This window comes from Poecilia formosa, unplaced genomic scaffold (genome assembly GCF_000485575.1).
Source record: "Poecilia formosa unplaced genomic scaffold, Poecilia_formosa-5.1.2 Scaffold164, whole genome shotgun sequence".
Classification (NCBI taxonomy): Eukaryota; Metazoa; Chordata; class Actinopteri; order Cyprinodontiformes; family Poeciliidae; genus Poecilia; species Poecilia formosa.
The window spans coordinates 1,127,248-1,146,060 of NW_006800103.1; the positions used below are offsets into that span (position 1 = coordinate 1,127,248).

The 18,813-nt window shown below is 37.2% G+C and overlaps 2 protein-coding genes across 5 annotated transcripts in view; both read right to left on the reverse strand.

Moving 5' to 3' along the window:
• Positions 1–11,790, reverse strand: part of LOC103146663 (sterile alpha motif domain-containing protein 9) — a 24,953-nt gene extending 13,163 nt beyond the window's left edge. Inside the window, exons 1-3 of the mRNA XM_016677791.1 lie at positions 11,500–11,790; positions 9,251–9,370; positions 9,023–9,127 (exon numbers count right to left, since the gene is read on the reverse strand). Coding sequence (XP_016533277.1) covers positions 9,023–9,127; positions 9,251–9,345 — 200 coding nt within the window. The 5' untranslated portion in view covers positions 9,346–9,370; positions 11,500–11,790. The remainder of the gene's footprint in view (positions 1–9,022; positions 9,128–9,250; positions 9,371–11,499) is intronic.
• On the reverse strand, positions 5,575–17,604 carry adisspa (adipose secreted signaling protein a). Of its 4 annotated transcripts, none has more exons than XM_007564642.2 (6): positions 17,473–17,604; positions 16,324–16,401; positions 15,644–15,780; positions 14,725–14,878; positions 13,702–13,827; positions 5,575–6,065 (listed from the first exon to the last, which is right to left on the reverse strand). In XM_007564642.2, the coding sequence occupies exons 2-6, from the start codon at positions 16,340–16,342 to the stop codon at positions 5,965–5,967; spliced, it is 537 nt and encodes a 178-aa protein (XP_007564704.1). In that variant the 5' UTR covers positions 16,343–16,401; positions 17,473–17,604; the 3' UTR covers positions 5,575–5,964. The 4 variants fall into 4 exon arrangements, with proteins under 4 accessions (XP_007564704.1, XP_016533281.1, XP_007564703.1 ...); XM_016677795.1 differs by having other exon boundaries at positions 16,324–16,412; XM_007564641.2 differs by having other exon boundaries at positions 17,435–17,604.
• Positions 17,605–18,813: the final 1,209 nt, after the last annotated feature.

Here is an 18,813-nt window from a genome sequence, read left to right on the forward strand (position 1 = left end):
CAGATGTTAAACCATGCTCCATAAAATGTTTTTGCTAATTGCTTTTACTAGCCAAGAGTGAAGTTTATCAGTAAGGCACAACTAACAACAGCAGCAACAAGGCAGTTCAAAATGCTTTACATGATTTAAAAAAAACCACACATAATAATAATATGTGCCACTGTAAAATAAACATTACAGTGGCAGAAGAAAAAATTGTATACAGACTAAATTTAATCTATAAGGTTGTTAATATTCAAAGGCAACTACACAAACGGATAAACCTAGAAGAAATGACTAAATATGTTAGCTGGTTAATCACTTGAGTATGTTTAATTTTAAGGTCTTCCTCCTTATTATGGCTTAGATTGCTCCACAATACAGTCTTATTGCACCTTTGTGAAGAGTACGTTGACCTTTAAAATCATACGTGACTGAGGCGTTGATTTTATTTGTACAACAGGTGTGTCTGCGAGGTTCTTTGGAGAAGAGCCATGTTGGAACTGCTTAATAACAAATATTGCCACAACTGTTGTGCCTCTGATATTTAAAACTAATATTTTGTTTTGTCAATTTAATACACTCTGTTATTGAAACTTTGCTATTTGAAAACGTTAAGGTTTCTCATGCAGCTTCACTGGAGGAAAAACAGATGAACTGAATCGAAACTTTAAGCCAGGCGTGTACGCTGGGATAAAGTTAAACAGCAACAAAGTCCGTCGGTCTCTTTGTACAGAAATGAGTTACTCACCTGAAACGATTTCTATCCGAATGTAAACATTTCTGGCGCTGCAGAAAAATCAGCCCATTCCCAAATGTCAGTCTGTGGCATTCAATCAGCCCGAAACTCCCTGTGTCCTTCTGTGCTGCTTAAAATGCAAGTCATCTTCTTCTTCTTCTTTTGTTTATTGGCGGTTGCCAAACAACGTCTTGATGCGGTAACGCCTCCAGCTTAATCTTTATCCCAGACACAGAAGTTAACAGAAAAAAAATAAAATCACAAGCCATAGCCTTTATGCCTAACTCTGGCATATTATACGGTGTGCATTGTCCTTTTTGAAATAAACAAAAAAAAAAAAAAAACTGCAGCTACAGATCCTGATAGACTACTGCGCATGTTATTAATCACTGAGTCACAGATAAATTCTGACCCCAGTAATTCCACAAACATAAAGTAAATCTGAAGACATCAACTCAGGATTCGCTAAATTTTCAATTATGCTATATGGATAATAGACAGCTGCACTTCCTTTAGCCATATGGGAAAGACAGAAAAACTGTGAGGTAAGCTTTTCTTCTACTCTCTTGGAGAAGAAAAAACAGAAACATCTGATTTAAAAAAAAGTTTCTTCTCCATTAGTTGTTTGCTGTAGAAATAAAAGAAGGGAGGAAGGGAAAAATAATTAATATTTAAATCTTTATTATTTATTTACAAAATAAAAAATAACAAAATGAGAACTTACAGCATGAATGCAGGAAGACAGAACAAAGGCAATACAATGGAATGAGCCATTGCATCCCAGCTTAAATAGTGGGAGAAGAAAGGTGAGACAAGGAGCTAGTAGTGAAAGGGAAGAGAATGGCTCTAATCTAAGAGAAAATAATACACAACACAAAGGGGAAAACAAAATGAATAAACAAATCTTTAATTTTACTGGATTTTTACAAATCCATTCAAGAGTTGGGTTTGCAAATTAGTAACTAGAAAACCTGCATACAACATTTGCTCTGTTTTTAACATGTATCGTTGTTTAATGTGCTGTACTGGATTAAATAAACTTAAATTAAATTGAACTAGCCTCTAAAATAGAAAGATCTAAGTAAATAAAACATAATAAATAAAAACTAAATAAAAATTCAAAGTTCCCTAAGCCCAGAAAGCAGGAACAGAACAGACAGAACGGTGTTTGAGCGAGTGCTTTAATTTAAACAGAGCAGCAACAGTAAACTCCAGACTGACCATCAAAACCAACAACAGAACAAAAACAGCAGAAATNTAAAATCACAAGCCATAGCCTTTATGCCTAACTCTGGCGTATTATATGGTGTGTATTGTCCTTTTTGAAATAAATAAACAAACAAACAAACAAAACTACAGGGCCTAAAAGACTACTGAACATGGTCAATGAGTCACAGATAAATTCTGACGTCAGTAATTCCACAAACATAAAGTAAATCTGAAGACATCAATGCAGGATTCGCTAAAATGTCAGCTGTGCTATTAGATGATATGGATAATATACAGCTGTACTTCCTTTAGCCTTAAAAGGAAAAATATTTAAATCTTTTATTATTATTATTTATTTATTTATTTATTTATTTATTTATTTTCATATGACTTTTAAAGTCAAGAGAAAAATTAAATTTGGTCAGACTTTGAAATGGGTCTTCAAAAAAATCAAATGCCCCTCTTGGCTTTGTCGGTTTCTTGAGCACAACACAAAATCTCATTAAGTCATTTTTGTCTAATTTCTAGAGCAACTACCTTAGTAAACTTGAAATAAGACAATATTAACTTTAATGAAAGATATATTCTGAGTAAATAATTCCTTAATATTAATGAAAAAGTAATTGTTCCTGTTTATTTCATTCATAAAAGACATTTTTCCCATCTAATCTAAAGTTTCTGCATGCATCTTCTTTTGTATTGCTGCCATAGATGGGCACATTTGAGTGCAGAAGGCTTTAAAAGAGAGCTGTTGCAGAAGATGAGTGCATACCAAATTTTCTGATCAGCATATTGGCTTCTGCATACATCATGTCAACCCAAGTCATGAAGTTTCAATGCCATTTATGCAATAATAATAGGAAAAAAAATGAAATAAATAAATAGATTATCTCATATTTTTAGTATTTAACAGCTTAGATAGTTTTGATAATCACATCCAAGTTAAAACAGAAACTGTCATGATCAGTTTTATGTAGCATCCAAATGTGGAGACCTTTTCACAGCAGAGCTTTTTTAATAAAAATTAACTAAATGAGACTTACAGCATGAATGCAGGAAGACAGAGGGGGAACAAAGGCAATGCAATGGAATGAAGCAGTGAATCATATTTAAGCTTAAATACTGGGAGAGGCAAGGTGAGACGACAAGGAGCTACTAATAAAAGGGAAGACAATGGCTCTAATCCAGGGGTCCCCAAACTTTTTCCTGCGAGGGCCACATAGCTGTTCCTTTCTGTGGTCGGGGGCCGGTCTTAGTTTTTGCCGAAAAAAACCTTAGAAAATTCTTGTCGACCGGGGGGGTTTGTTGTGTATTTGAAACTGTCGAGCGGGGGGACACATTCGCGCTTTTAGATAGATTTTTACCCAGAATGCAAATGGAAAAAACCGTGAGTGAAATGGTGACTGGGACTGACGAGTATATATTCCATTGAGGGAAAATAAGTTTCACATTTGCTCAAAAGCCCCCTGGTGGTTGAAGAAAAATCCACATATAAACCGGAAAATACAATATATGAAAAAAAACACTGAATGCTCTCTGGTATGAGCAGGCGGGCCGGATCCGGCATTGTTCAGGGGGCCGGACCAAATGACGTGGCGGGCCGGATCCGGCCCGCGGGCCGTAGTTTGGGGACCCCTGCTCTAATCTAAGAAAAATCAATGCAAAACACAAAGGGGAAAACAAATGACTAAACAAATCTTTAATTTTACTGGGTGTTTTTAAGTCCAGCTAAGGGATGGGTTTACAAATTAGTTACTAGAAAACCTGCATACAGAACAATGGTTGTTCTAACTTGTATTGTTGTTTAATGTGCTGTTCTGGATTAAATAAACTTAAATTGAATAGAACTAGCCTCTAAAATGGGAAGATCTAAGTAAATAAAACACAATAAATAAAAACTAAATCAAAGTTCAAACACCCCAGAAAGCAGGAACAGAACAGACAAATCGGTGTTTGAGCGAGTGCTTTAATTTAAACAGAGCAGCAACAGTAAACTCCAGACTGACCATCAAAACCAACAACAGAACAAAAACAGGAGAAATCTTCAGACCCCTGATGATGAAAGTCACTTTAGTTTCAGTCTGGTATCAGAGCCTGACTCCAACTCCTTTAGCCAACATTCGCTGTAACGATGTGGTCTGAGTTTGGCCCAGCGCCGCGTCCAGATTGGATCCGTTAACGGATTTAAATATCAAGCATGTCTGTCAAAATGCTGAAGTCAAGATGGAAGTAGATTCATCTGGATATTAATCTTTCATCACTCGGAAAACAAAAGGAAGGGAGGAAGTCTTCTTTCAACTGAGGACTATTTTATTGAATTCAGTAATATTTAAAGTAATAATTTAGCTTTGTTTTTTTATCATGCAAACAATGTGTATTCTTAGGCAGTGTTAAGGGATGAATGATAGTGATCAGATTGTTCCAATGTACTTTTTAAAAAAATCACCTGTTTTCTGTATTAATTCTAATTATGATTATTCACAGAAAATTCTCCAGTTGTTTTAACAGAACAGATACAAGTTAATATTTTTAAAGTCCATATGTAGTTATTTTGTTCTTCAAACTAAAAGACATGATTCTGGATAATAGTAAAATAAAAAGGGCTCTGCTCTTGGGGTTAGTGGGAAGTGTAACACCACCATGCACTGACATATCTTGAGTTGAATACTTAAAAAATTAACAACTTTATGATAAGACAGTGAAATTTACATTACCAGACTCTAGTTAAAGGAAATGTGAGCCTCTGTGTTGAATGAAGGAATCTCTGATTTTCTGGAAAGGTTTGATAGCAGAAAGGTGAATATTACTGTAGCAGTCCCAGGCTGCCTCAACTGAAAAGTCAATTTATATGTTTGGCAGTGAGCTAAATGTAACATGCAATCATCAGAAATTTTATTTAGTCTCTAACAACCTTCCTTTAAATATGAGATTATGAGTTATACTTCCAAACCAAACTGCATTCAGTTTCGTAAAGGTGATCTATTGTGCTTCCTTGAACAGGTTAGGCTAGATCTGTTAGCAATATGAAACATATTCATTACGTTTTCTGCACAAAAAAATAGATTTTAGTCTGATCAGTTCTGCCTATGAGCTGTTTTAGGGCGTCTGTCACTTTAAATCCAAATAAGCTACTGCTGGCCACGCCCATCAACTCAACATTTACACTCACACGTGAAAATGCTGCAAACAGATGTGCAGTTATATATCCGTACATCTTTGAAAAGCAGTAGTGGAGCCTCCTGCACAACCAACAAAAATGCAGCATGTGGTTTCTAAATGGTAAGAACAATAAAACTTTTCTTTTCCTGCAGCCATTGTGCAGCTCAGCCAGCCGACCTAATGTGCAGGAGCTCCACTGTGGTTGCTAGGTAATAGGTGGAGCTCTGCTGTGGTTGCTAGATAACGAGTAGTGCCTGTTGATTTGTGACGCCACATTCTGGAGGTTTTTGAAATGGCTCATTTTCCAGACACCAAAAATATTAACATATTGCTAAAAAACTGCTGAGTATTTTTTGGTCTGTTTTTAGAAGCAGTAGAAACCCAAATGGAAGTGCAAAATATAAATTCTGCATAATAGGTCTCCTTTAATTTTGGACGTTCTGTTGGGTTGCTGTCTTTATGCGATTGCTGCTGATGAGCTGATTTTCGTCTGGCAGTGAGTGCAGGTTTGGGTGATAGATCGTACGCTAGCTACTGTTCATGCTGGTTTTATAGCCTCTCCAGCATGGAGGCTTCTTGGCTTAAAACCAAAGAAAGTGCAGAGTGTAACTAGCTCATCTTTTTCACAGCAGAGAAGTCAGTACTTAAACATTTTATCTGTATATTAGAGCCATAATCCAGCATAATTACAGTGGAAATTCAACATGCTGCATCATTCCCACCGTTTCAATAAATACTTTAACAGCATCACAAATCCATGATGGTTGTAAACAGGGACACACATGAGGCCATTTCTGCAGCCCACTGTGAGCCTTGACCCTGTAACATAATAATTATTACATCTTCATGTATAAAGATAGTGGCTTTGAGTCTGTTCATCATATCCTCTTCCGCTCACTGCTGCGCCTGGCGTGGGGGTCCCTCTGGGCCCCCAGGCACCGAACCCCCTCCAGCAGCATGGGGGTCCCATGGTGAGGGTCTGCCAGGGGGATACAGGCAACAGAAATCATCATTATTACACGTCACTGACATGTTAAACTATAGACTGAAACGATTAATCATGATTAATCGATTATTGAAATAATCGGCAGCTAATATAGTACTAGTTTAATTAAAATGTTAAGACGAACCACATATTGTGGGGGAAACAAAATCCTAAAAAAACATGTAATTTCAGTTCAAGTCTCCTCCCAAGCAGCCAGAGCTTAATATTTAGTGGTACAGATTAGAGCTAAAACGATTAATCAAATTGATTGTGATTAACTGATGTGATTGAAGTAATCATAAACTAATTTAGTAATTTATTAATCGTTAACTGGAAGGTACACACTCTAAAAATTTCAATTTGTTGAAAGAATAACTCACTCAGAGCTGTAAATAAGCAAAAGAATGAAGGTGTAAATGTATTTATTAATCGATTAATCAGATTTAAAAAAATGGCACACTGATTTTTCATGAAACCACAAAAACCTTTTATAAAATGTTAGAATTACATAAAAAGAAGCAAATAAACAAGTAATTAAATTCCTTTTTCTATTAAGAAAATGTTTTATTGCCTAAAACACANACCCCAAAGACAAAGACCAAGGCAAAGATGAAGATAAAGACAAAGATGAACAAGTGCAAGTTGTAATAAAGAGAAAGAGTGGCTGTTAACAGGTGTGCTCTGTGAAATTAGCTGATTGCAGGCTGCTCGATCTGGCTAATTCACAGGGTGAAAAAGGGTGGGACGTCTGGAGGCGAGAAGAGGGGAGGGAGGTGCTGCGCAACAACACTATTCCCAGAAAAAGCATCTCTTCTCCTTATCCTCCTCCTCCCAAATGAAATACTTTAGGATCTCTGTGCCAATTAGTAATGGGAAAAGCATAACTAATAACTCAATAAAAAAAATAAAACTTTTAATGGATTATGATCAGTGCAAAAGGAGGGGTATTCACCAAAAGCAAAAACTGACTTCCTGTTGAAAGATGGCAGAGCTAATGTGATGTCACCAAATGTGATGTTACATGGAGAAAGCTTGATACAGATTTGATGTAGCAAAAGGCTTTTGATAACTTTTGATCTCCAGTGCCTTAAGATTATGTTGAGTCATTCTGAAGTTTGCAAGTCCAAAATTCTAGGCGGAGTTTGTTCCAATGCAATGTGTATAAAACAGACAAAAAGGCAGCTTTGTTACAACATGACTGATTTCCTGAGGGTTATGTTGGACAATGGGTCCAAGAGACTCATTTGTAGGTCCTGAAAAGCTATGTGTTTGAAATATTATAATCCTTGGTCAATTTATGGCTGACAGGGCTGATTGTTGATTCAAAACAATCAGGAATTAGGCCATGGCCACCAAATATTTGCATAAATATATTTTGGGGGTTGGGTTAATAGTCGTGTTTAATTTGGGAGAAGATTAGATGATATATGTGGAAATTTGAGTCAAACTTATGGTCACGGCCTTGCAGCCCTTCTCTCTTTCAAAACCTCCTAGTACTGGACATCAAGATACACCACTTGTCTTCCGTCATTGAGTGCAGCTTCATGTTGTTTAGGTCAATATGGACCTTTCACAGTAAAATATTACACTACGTCTAGTCAGGGGGTAGAAATTGGATGACGTTAGCATGAAGGCCATGGACTGGTGGATGTTCTTGTGATCTTGCAATACTGTTATGATCAGTAACTATTGTTTGAAATTGTGTCAATAAATGCAAATACAGTGTCCTTTTAAATATATAAATTTATTCTTTCAGTATTAACTGAGCAGGCTCCAGGAAAGTGGAGGCACCAAGAGACATGGCCAAGTGTCGGGTGAGGACACGTGGGGGGTGAGCGAGGCTGTGATCATGGTAAAAGAAGCACTGTTGTCAACTTATCCACTTTGTCACTATATTTATGCTTTCTTTTCAGACTCCCCTAGTGACAGTTTTTTCAAAACAACTAGTGATAAATCTAGCAACTCTTTTTCTGTGTTGAAGAATTTTATGTTGACAGCTCTCTGCAGCTGACGTGCAGCTTGTCTGCCATGAGCCAGCAGTGAGAGCGGCCATTAGCTTCTCCTGTTTCCTCAGCACTGCAGTCGGTCACACACAATCACCATAACTTCACCAATAGTCTGAGCAGAAATGACCCATTTCCCTCCATGTCCACATTGCAAATAAGTCACACATTTGAAAAGCTGAGTAATATTATTGATCAATGCTAGGTAGGCGCAATGGAGCAGGCTGAATTTGCAGGAAGAAAGAAAGAAAAGCATATTTCTAGATAGCATCAACATGTGGAAAAACTCTTTCCGTTTCTGCTTGACTTAATATTAATACAGTGTAGGCCTGATTTGTTTATTACTTTCTTGATTAATATATGAATGATTTGATAGCAAAAGGTGCTGAATAGAAGATTTATTTTTTTTCGCAAAATTTGTTTTCACTCAAAAACAAGTCTTGGGGTAAACATTTGTTTCATCCAAGGAGTTTTGGGTAAAACATCTTTATAGACAAATCTTTTTTTTTTTCATCTTAAATGTAAAATGTATATTTATATTCCACAATTTTGGCTTAATTATTCCCCTGTGTGTGTTATTCCTTCAAGGGAATAACGTATTCAGAGCTAAAAAAAAAACAAATAGCATTTTTGTCCACACTCCCATTAAAGATTAATTAGTTACTAAATTAGTTGGCGATTATCTTAATAATCAGTTTTTCACTATTAATCCGACGAGTCATTTCATCTCTACTTTATCCTGTTTTAATTCCATAGACCACCATCATTGCACATTTTTTGTTATGCATGTCAGATGCTAGCAGTTGTTTCTTCATAGCAACATAGGAAATTACAGATATTTAAAGTTTTATCTACCTCAAATTCTATAAAATTCTCCTGGTCTTTAATTTGGAGTTCCAAACAAATAAAACAGGAAAACAAGCCTTTTTAATGTCTGGAGGGTCAAACCTGAAATCTGGTGGAGGGGACCTGGACCTGTAGCTCTTTAGAGATGGATCTGTTGGGTCTGAAGGCCTCACTTTCATTTCATCCACCACAGCGCTCTGAGAATTTCTGAAAAAGATATAAATTTGTGAATTTAAGGAAATGTGCAATCATTAACAAAAAGTTGAGTAGTTAGAATCCTTGTGCTTTATTCAGAGTTGGCACACAGGATAAGTAATGACAGTAACACACCTTTCATCCACAGTGAAGTTCACAAAGTCCTCTTTGGAGTGGTCAGTCATCATAGAAAGGGACGGAGAAGAGCTCTGCTTCCTCTCAGGATCCATCGCTGCTTTGTGACTTTGTTCTTAACTAGTTTTTACAGTGGGAAAATATGAGAATATATTTTTAGGATTTTAGAAATCTAAAAATGTAAGACAGTATAAAAAAAGAGAACATCTGTGGAGAGGGAAATAAAGAGCTTCTTTGCTTCCTGCCAGTGCTCCCAGTATTAACTGCAGAAATACACCATTCAGAAACAACCAATCAGAACCAGGTGGAGGGTCTTAACACTGTCAATCATGCTTGTGTACAAGCTGCTTGCATTCTCCCCCTTTTCTCTCTGCTTCTCTACAGCTTCTTCCTGATAGCACAGCCCGTCATCAATGCTAATGCTATTTAGCAAAATGGCTTTCCTGTAACAGTAAGTTGTTTTACTGCCATTAGCACATTGAGCAGCATGTACACAAGCCTGATTGACAGCACTAATACCTTCCTCCTGGCTCTGATTAGTTGTTTCTGACCGGGAGCAGTGCATTTCTTCAGATGGCAATAGGAGAACTTGGAGGATGAGAAGGAGCTCTATTTTTTTTCCAACACAATATCTGTCTCAAATTATACTGTCACAACATGGTGACAGTTTTAACAAATATGTAAGAAATAGATTTTTGTGAAAGTTACATGCTGCAACTTTAACTCATACAGAAGTGTTATTTAAAAGTAATATTTAAAACAAACAAGTCCAACGGCAAATTCAAATCCAGACAAACCAGGTTGTTTGGTTGGTGCCCTTTGCTAATGCAAATATTTGTAAATGAACACAAGCAGTAGCTCATGAAACAAATAATTGTCAAAGAAACAGCGACGTTTTGAAACGTCCTGTGCCTCCCAAGTGCATTATGTCAAATTGGTTTATATAACTGTTTTCTTTACAGCCTTCAGTTGAATTCAGTGCAGTTTTAGCAAACAGCATATTACAATAAAACCATCTTCACAGTTCTTGGTAATTTTGTACCAAGAGAAGTTCTTCTTCTGAACACATGGGACATGCATTAGTCTGTCTCTGTTTACTTCAAAACAAACTGAGTCTTTTCTGTCACAAATAAAAATCAAACACTATAAAAATGTATGTGGTAAATCTTTAAGTGACTGAAATGTAACCGACTTAAAAAACTGAAAAGAAAAGGTGCATCAGTATATGACGTAAAAAAAAAAAATCACACCTGTATTTATATCTTAAAAAACGAAAGTAATAACAAATGCACAGATTTAAGAGTTCCGGTCCAATTCCTAAAAACAAATTATTTTGTAACCTGAGACCGGCATCACAACCCTTGCTTATACAAGGCCAAAATGTTATACGTCTAAACTTAAACTTTTATTTCTGCATCTCCCACTCCCATCAAAAGATAGCACCAGGGATGAACGCATATTACAAAACTGTCCTTGAGAAGTTCATCTGAAAGAGTTTTCTGGCTGTCACACTGGCGTGTCAACACACGCACATACATACACTAATTTGCTGAGGCCTGGTCATTAATGTAAACACCCTCGTTTTTACTCTGGTTGGTCGGTAAAGTGATTCAAAACTTTGAATTTCACAGAGATCAGGTTACAGGGGGGAGGAGGAAAAAGTGAACACTTTTTTTGTTGTTGTCCTCAGTAATTTTACAGAGAAATACCGGTGTGGGTGGCCCTGAACCGGAAAAACCCTACTCGGGGCGTGGGGGGAAGATTTCGGGAGAGAAACAACTTTTCTTTATCAGTTCTGCTCTTACAGCGATAAGCAAAAGTGTATATTTTTGTCAATACGATGTGTTTTATCATCTCCAGATGGTACACTGCCGAAAAAAAGAGAACATATTCCATTTTCCCCTTGGCCTAACAACTAACCAGCCGTTTCTGCTGCTTTATAAAGTGGGGGAAAAAGAGATAGAGATATGACTCAGTTTAAAACTCAGTACGGTGTATATAGTATATGGACCGTGATATACCAGGCGTTGAGAAGGCAGGGCGGCAGATAGTCTCCCACCGTCGTACCACGGTTAATATACCGTATTTTTGAAACTTTGCTATTTGAAAACGTTAAGGTTTCTCATGCAGCTACAGTGGAAGAAAAGTCGATAAACTGAATCAAAACTTTAAGCCAGGCGTGTACGCTGGCATAAAGTTAAACAGCAACAAAGTCCGTAGGTCGCTGTGCACAGAAATGAGTTACTCACCTGAAACGATTTCTATCGGAATGTAAAAATTTCTGGCGCTGCAGAAAAATCAGCTCATTCCCAAATGTCAATCTGTGGCATTCAATCAGCCTTCTTCTTCTTCTTCTTCTTCTTGATTTTTATTGGCGGTTGGCAACAAACTTACAGTAGCATTACCGCCACTTACCGGTATGGAGTGTGGTTCGAGATGGTCTATAACAGGGGTCCCCAAACTTTTTCCTGTGAGGGCCACATAACTTTTCCCTTCTCTGGTGGCGGGCCGGACATTGTTGACTGGGGGCGGGGGGGCGTTTCTCACAATTTATTTTCACAATTAACAAATACTTACGAGCAAATCTTGTCTGAAACACAACAAATAAAGACAATAATCAGCTACTCCACGAGCTGTTTGNACACAGCAAGTTTTGGCAAACCCTATTTACAGACTGTTACACTGAGAGGTGTGGTGTGGAAGAAAAAAAAACTCCTCAAAGTTGGCTGCAGCACAAACAAGGTGGTTTATTCGGTCTCCTTAAGCACAGCACGGCTCACAGACAAGACAAAAACACATCTTCGCGCGTTCTCCCTCTTATATACTGTTGTCCCCACCCTCTCAATCAACTGCCCAGCCAATCAAAGTCCGGCAAACATGGGCCTCCTCCCCGGCAGGCTCCAAGATGGCCGCCACAAGGACACACCCAAAAGGCAACAAACACTAAACAAACAAAAGGATCACATACACACACTTTAGAACTCAAACGCCACAGAAAATATTATTGCTTCTTAACATTTACTCACTTCCTCCCCCTCTGGTTTACAGAACTCAGGTAAACGAGAAAGGTAGTCAGCAATAAGATTTTTCTTACCTGGACAATGCTGTATGGTGAACTGGTATGGCTGAAGGGCAAGGCACCAACGTAATATACGGGCATTCTGATGCTGCTTGGAATGCATCCACTTCAGAGGTCTGTGATCAGTTTGCAGAGTAAACTCCCTTCCTAGGAGATAATATTTTAAAGAGTCCAAAGCCCACTTTATTGCAAGTCCTTCCTTTTCTACTGTGGAGTACTTTTTCTCCCGATCAAAAAGCTTTTTACTTAAGAAAAGGACAGGTTTCTCTTCACCAGCTTCTCCCTGAGCTAGCACTGCTCCAAGACCAACATTTGAAGCGTCCACTTGAACAATAAACGGCTTGGAAAAGTTAGGACTCTGTAAAACAGGAGCTTGACAAATCAGTTTCTTTAAAGATTGAAATGCATGTTCACAGTCCTCCTTCCACATAATTTTAGAAGTAGACCTTTTTGTCAACTCAGTCAGAGGGGCTGCCAAAGTTGAGAAATGGGGTATAAATCTTCTATACCACCCAACTAAGCCCAAAAATGATCTCACTTGCTTCTTTGTTTGAGGTCTGGGAATTGTTTGAATGGCTTTTACTTTTTCAAGTTGTGGCTTTATCTGTCCATGGCCTACAAGGTAGCCCAGATATTTTACTTCTTCTTGTGCCCATGCACACTTGTTCACATTCAGAGTGAGACCAGCATTCTGGATCCTTGCCATTACCACCTTTAGATGTTGTAGGTGATTCTCCCAAGTTTCACTGTAGATCACAACATCATCCAGGTAGGCAGCAGCAAACTTTGAACAGTCACTAAGAATAATGTCGATCAACCTTTGAAAGGTAGCTGGTGCTCCATGAAGACCAAATGGTAGAACCGTGTAATGAAATAAACCCATTCCTGGAATCTGAAAGGCTGTATATTCCTTACAGGATGGATCTAAGGGCACTTGCCAGTAACCCTTACATAAATCTAAAGTTGTGATGTATTTGGCTTTCCCCAGTCTTTCCAGTAGCTCGTCAATACGTGGCATGGGATAAGAATCAAAACAGGAAATGCTGTTTAACTTTCTTAAATCAGAACAAAAACGTAGTTGATTTGAGTTTTTTTTCTTCCACACCACACCTCTCAGTGTAACAGTGGTGTCAGAAGTGGGAAGCAAGATTTTCTTTTAATCTTAAATGCAAAATGTATAAATATTTTTATATGGTTTTGGCTTAATTACTGCTCCAATAATGTCATTTTTCAGCAAATTGCCTTTTTTGAGACTGTATCCTCCACTTAATGATTAATCGATTGCTAAATTAGTTGATTATTATTTCAACAGGAACAGATATCTTTGTTTCTGATGCTGTTCTTCACAGCAGCTGTTACCACTCAGACGTACCAATTATTTTGGCCTGGAGTCTGATCTTCAAGCTGCTGCCTTTTCGTCCTTTAGCCGCCACAGTCATCTCCTCCTGGACAACGCCTTCCTGGTGAGTCCTGTACTCACAGGTCACCTTCACTCCTCCTGTCGGGGGATTTACAGTTACATATATTTAAAAAACAACTAGATATTGTTTAGGTTATTTGTAATTCTGGGTAACAAGTTTAATGTAGCTAATTCAAATACTTTTATCAGCTTATTTTACTCTGATTTTATATTTCAGAAATGAAGAAATTTAATCTCAGTATAAATTCAGCAGTAATGTGAAGGCCTCGGAGAATTAATAAACAAGCAGTATCATAAAAATGACGGAACACAGCAGAAACCAGAGAAATAGCTGCACATATTTAAGAGGAAAAGAAGGGAGAAGTTTATGCCTCGGCCACAAGGGGGCGCCAAAGGGCTGACCAACTTTTAATCAGCTCCAACTTTCTAATAACTGCCTGTTCATGTTTGTTTGTTTGTTTGTGTACATCCTTTGGTAGATATAGGACCGCACATGAAAACAAAAATAGTGATATTACACCATAAAAATAACTCAAACGTATTACAAATAGTTTTAGATGTATCTTTTCTTTCTCTTTCCATTTTAAAGAATCTTTCTGTCTTGTTTATGTCTCAGAGTAGGGATGAACTGTTTTGCTTTCAACATTTTGCACATAAGTTCATTTTAATCGAAAAGAAAAAGATTTAATACTTCAGATATCTCACAAATGAGATATTAACTTAAATGGAAAAACCTCACAAAAGCCTGGTATAGCAGCAGAAAGACTGCACTGAATGAACTGACTAGTAAATACATTTTTTCGAGGTAATGCAAAAGAAAACAATGTCCACTAGGGGGCTCCATACTAAGCTCAGCATCTCACTATGGCTTCATCAAAAGAAGAGAAGAATTTGGAAAACACTGCACATATTTAGATATTTTACAGAAGGTAAAAACAAAAACATGAAGTTTGGATATGTTGTTCTTAGACTGACCTTCCAGCATGGAGTTAATGCGTTGGATCCGGAGGTTCTGGGCCCGTCGAGTCGGAGAGACGGAAGGGAGACAGGTGAGCTCCTTGCCCAGACTGGGCACATCTGGGACAGTGAAGACAATCTCATAGCAGTGGTGGCTCTTAAGGAAACCGGCCTTGAGGAAGACACAGGTTATGATTATCCAAGGTTTGAGAATTAAATGAAAACAAAATTATAACACAATCTTTTTAGTATTCCTTAAATTTACTTGCTTTTTCCTTTATACCCAATAGTGAGTTTTCAATTGTTACTAGGTAACCAAAGAGTGAGTGAGTTAGTTGAATCCACCAACCTTTTATTTCTTTGAAAGGTTGAGCAGCTAAAGTCTTTCCTTTGCCTACATCTCCCAGAATGCTGTGTGGTTTTGGACAATAGTTCAGTGAATATTAAATATTCTATCAGATTATCGATTTTGATCATATGTCTATTGCGATATATATTGTTATTGATTTATTGTCCAGCCCTATACTAGTGTAGCGCTAAACGTTCATTTGTTTTAGTTGTATTTACCCAGAATGCCCTGCGCTTTAGCTTCCTGCTCTTGGAGTGGTCTCTGGTCCACTTTCCGTTCACATTATGGATTCAAACAGCACCAGAGTTCACTTCAACTGAACCGAGGCTTTTGGGTGGACCAGAGTTACATTTTTTGTTTTTACACATTCACACCTCCCCAAACGAATCGGACTTTCTCTGTAAACAAACTGAAGTTCCATTAAAGTGGGCCGAACAGTTCCTCACGTAAAGCTGGAAGTGAACTGCTGATATCTGAATTTGATCTACAGCAATGATCAAAGGCAGTGCAGGGTTTTGTCTGGAGCTTTAAATCATGTGCAACAAACTGAATTTATGTTTCTTTATACACAAACTCATAAACACACACCTTAACCAAGTAGCTGCCATCTTTCTCTTGGACAGCAACGAGGGTGGAGAGGTTGGACTGGTCGTCTCTGCGGGTCGGAGAACCTGGAGGATCGTCATCGTCAGGGAAACGAACGCCGCCTGCTTTGGATGTGGAGCCTGGAGACAGAGAAAACGAGTAATCAAATCATAATTAGAAAGAAAACAAGAAAAACTATTAGGACTGGGATGTCCAAAGTCTGGTTCAGGGGCCATTTGCAGCCCTCTTGTTTGGCTCCTGAGTCTGCAATTTAAGAATAGAGTGAATTCCAAATTAATTTGAAATATTTTTAAACATCTGTTTATTTAGGTACAACACAGTATGTTTCCTTTATTTACAATGTTTCTGTTTTCTTTGTTAAAATCAGAAACTGCTGCCAAATTTTTGCTGCCAAAAGTAAAAGAAAAAATAAATCAGGACAAAATATCCCCCCAAAAAGTTTTGGAAAACATCTTTTATTTAATACAGCACCTGTGAACATTTACAGATTCCTTTTTCTACAAAAATTATAATAATAAAATATTATCTATGTAACATATTACTGAAGAGATAAAAACAACAGATATTTCAACAATCACGTTTTTGAACTGCAGGAAGAACCCTGGAAAGAATCGACACATTCATGGTGAGAACAAACAGACGCCGTGGCGTTTCCTGCTTACCTTTTCTTCCCGTTGCCATGGTGATACGGTTATGATCTGGGTGTTTTCAGATTGTACTTTGGTGTTGTCATCACTGACCTGAGGACAAACAGAGAAACACAGACACTAGTGTCAGAGTTTCAGTCAATCTGGGACTAACATGGTCCAAGCAATTAGTTTTAAGTTTATTAAAATTTGTAAAATTATTAATTTTCTTGAGATTATTGATCTGTGCAAACTAAAATAAACTGAATTGCATAAATGCTTCAATTTTAACACAGATTATATTGAGGATTAGAAGAGTATTGAATCTGATTTGACAGTTTCAGTATAGACACATTTAAAAAAATATATTAAGGAGATTAAAATTCACATCCAAGATTTAAAATTTAATTTGTAGAAGTGCAAAACCTAACAACTAACAACTATTTTAGAAATCAAGTATTCTGTCGATTATTCTGACAATTAATCAATTACTCTGATAAAAAAAAAATTAACCACTTCTGTTTTTATACAATATTAGAAATATATAAAAAGATGCAAATCAACAAATAAACATTCCTTTTTAAGATAATAAGCATAAAATAACTTAACATTTTAATGGCCTTTTCTGAGTTTGTATGCTCCATTTAATGATTAATCGATTACTAAATTGACGATTATTGATTCATTATGAGTTATCTGATTAATTGTTTCCTGGTTGTCTACTACTTTCTTGGTCTATCACATAAAATCCCTTTAAAATACTTTAAATATTGTGTTTTAAACGCCTCAAGGAAATAGTTTTGCAGATCTCTGTCAGTAGTTTTGTATAAATGTATTAGTTCTGCAGCAGACTTGAATATTATTAAAATTTTAATCTATTTACAAATTCAGTTTTTCTCTCACCGTCATGATTAATATTTAATAATTACATTAAAGCTCCACGTGTTTGATTACCTGACACATTTACACATTTATCAATGCAAGAGAATCAAACACACCACAATTTAAACTAACAATAAGTGTGCAATAATATTATCAAACATCCACGCCCATCAAGTTAGCAGCTGCAGCAAAGCCCTTTCGATGCGCCATTGAAAACAATCCCGTCCGTCTGAAATAAATTAACAAAAACAGCGGAAACACGAACCGCTTCGGTCCGCCGTGTTGCTCCTTTCCAGCTCTTACATTTCTACTCCCAGCGGCAGCGCTGTAACATTTCCCCTCTGTGAACAGAGGCAGTCCGCTGTCTGTCCTTGGAAAGATGGAGAGATGCTGAACTGGATGTTCCCGTGCGCGGCGCGCCCCCGCGCTGCGTCCGCGCGCCCGCGCCGCCGTGCTTCATGTCTGGAAAAATAGAAAATAGGACATTTGGTGCGAGACATGCGACCGCAGGACAGCACTGAGCATTAGGGCCACTGGAGATGGAGAAAAAGGAGAAGTAAACTTNTATGCTTTTGTATTTTAAAAAGTGAATAATTAAGCCCTGAGTGACCGAACCTTAACCTTGTTATTATTCTTTCCTCCTTCCTATTCCTTCCTCCTTTTCTTTTCTTTCCTACAGCCACCTGAATTTTATAATACCACCTTCCTGTTAACCCTTTGTCCCACCTTCTCTGCCATATTTTCATCAGCTCTTCTTTGACTTTACTTTTCCCTTCCGATTTACTCATCCTAACTGTAAAACTAATAGGATTATGTGTTGCCTTCTTTGCTGTTTTATTAGCCTTCTCGTTTCCTACTATCCCTATATGTGCTGGAACCCACACAAATGTAACTACTAATCCCAAATTTTGTATTCTAAATAGATTATGATATATTTCTAATAAGATGTCCATCCTACTATCCGTATTATTATATTTTATGCTTAACAAAGTTGAACTTGAATCTGAGCAAATTATTGCTTGTAAAGGCTTTACGTCCTCAATCCATTGTAAAGCCAAAAGTATCGCTAACATTTCTCCTGTGTAAATTGATAACCCGTCTGTGATTCTCTTCCCTATATTCACATTGAAATCTGGAATTGTACATGCTATTCCTATTTTTCCGTCAATTTTTGATGCATCTGTATAAATTTGGACATGTCTATAGTAATTATTTAAATATGATTGCACTGCATACCTTTCTACAACATTTGACTTATCTTGTTTTTTTTACCAATATTGATAAATCAACTATAGCTTCTGGTAGAATCCAGGGTGGTATAACTAATATTGGATCTGTGACTAATTTCTAGAGTGTCCACTTTAAGTTCCTTTACTTCCTTTTCAATTTTCCATCCATAACTCTTCATCTCTTTCTTTTCCTTTTCCCAACATGATTTTAGAATTTCCCAAGTTGGATGTCCACATTTATTGCCCATCAAATTTAGCCAATAATTAATTCCTAATGTAGTTCTCCTTAGATCTAGTGGCATTTCTCCCGTTCCTACTTCTAATGCTGCTGTTGGTGTTGTTTTGAATGCTCCGGTATGTAATGAAGGTCTTCATTATTTGGCGGCACAACACTTAAAATGTGTTAAATGATAAA

Excerpts from the sequence above, each read along its gene's own strand:
- adisspa (XM_007564642.2), bottom strand. Across the intron at positions 13,828-14,724 it reads CATTAACTCCATGCTGGAAG|GAGGAGTGAAGGTGACCTGT; the intron begins GTCAGTCTAAGA and ends ATCCCCCGACAG. Across the intron at positions 6,066-13,701 it reads ACTCCAGGCCAAAATAATTG|ACCCTCACCATGGGACCCCC; the intron begins GTACGTCTGAGT and ends TCCCCCTGGCAG.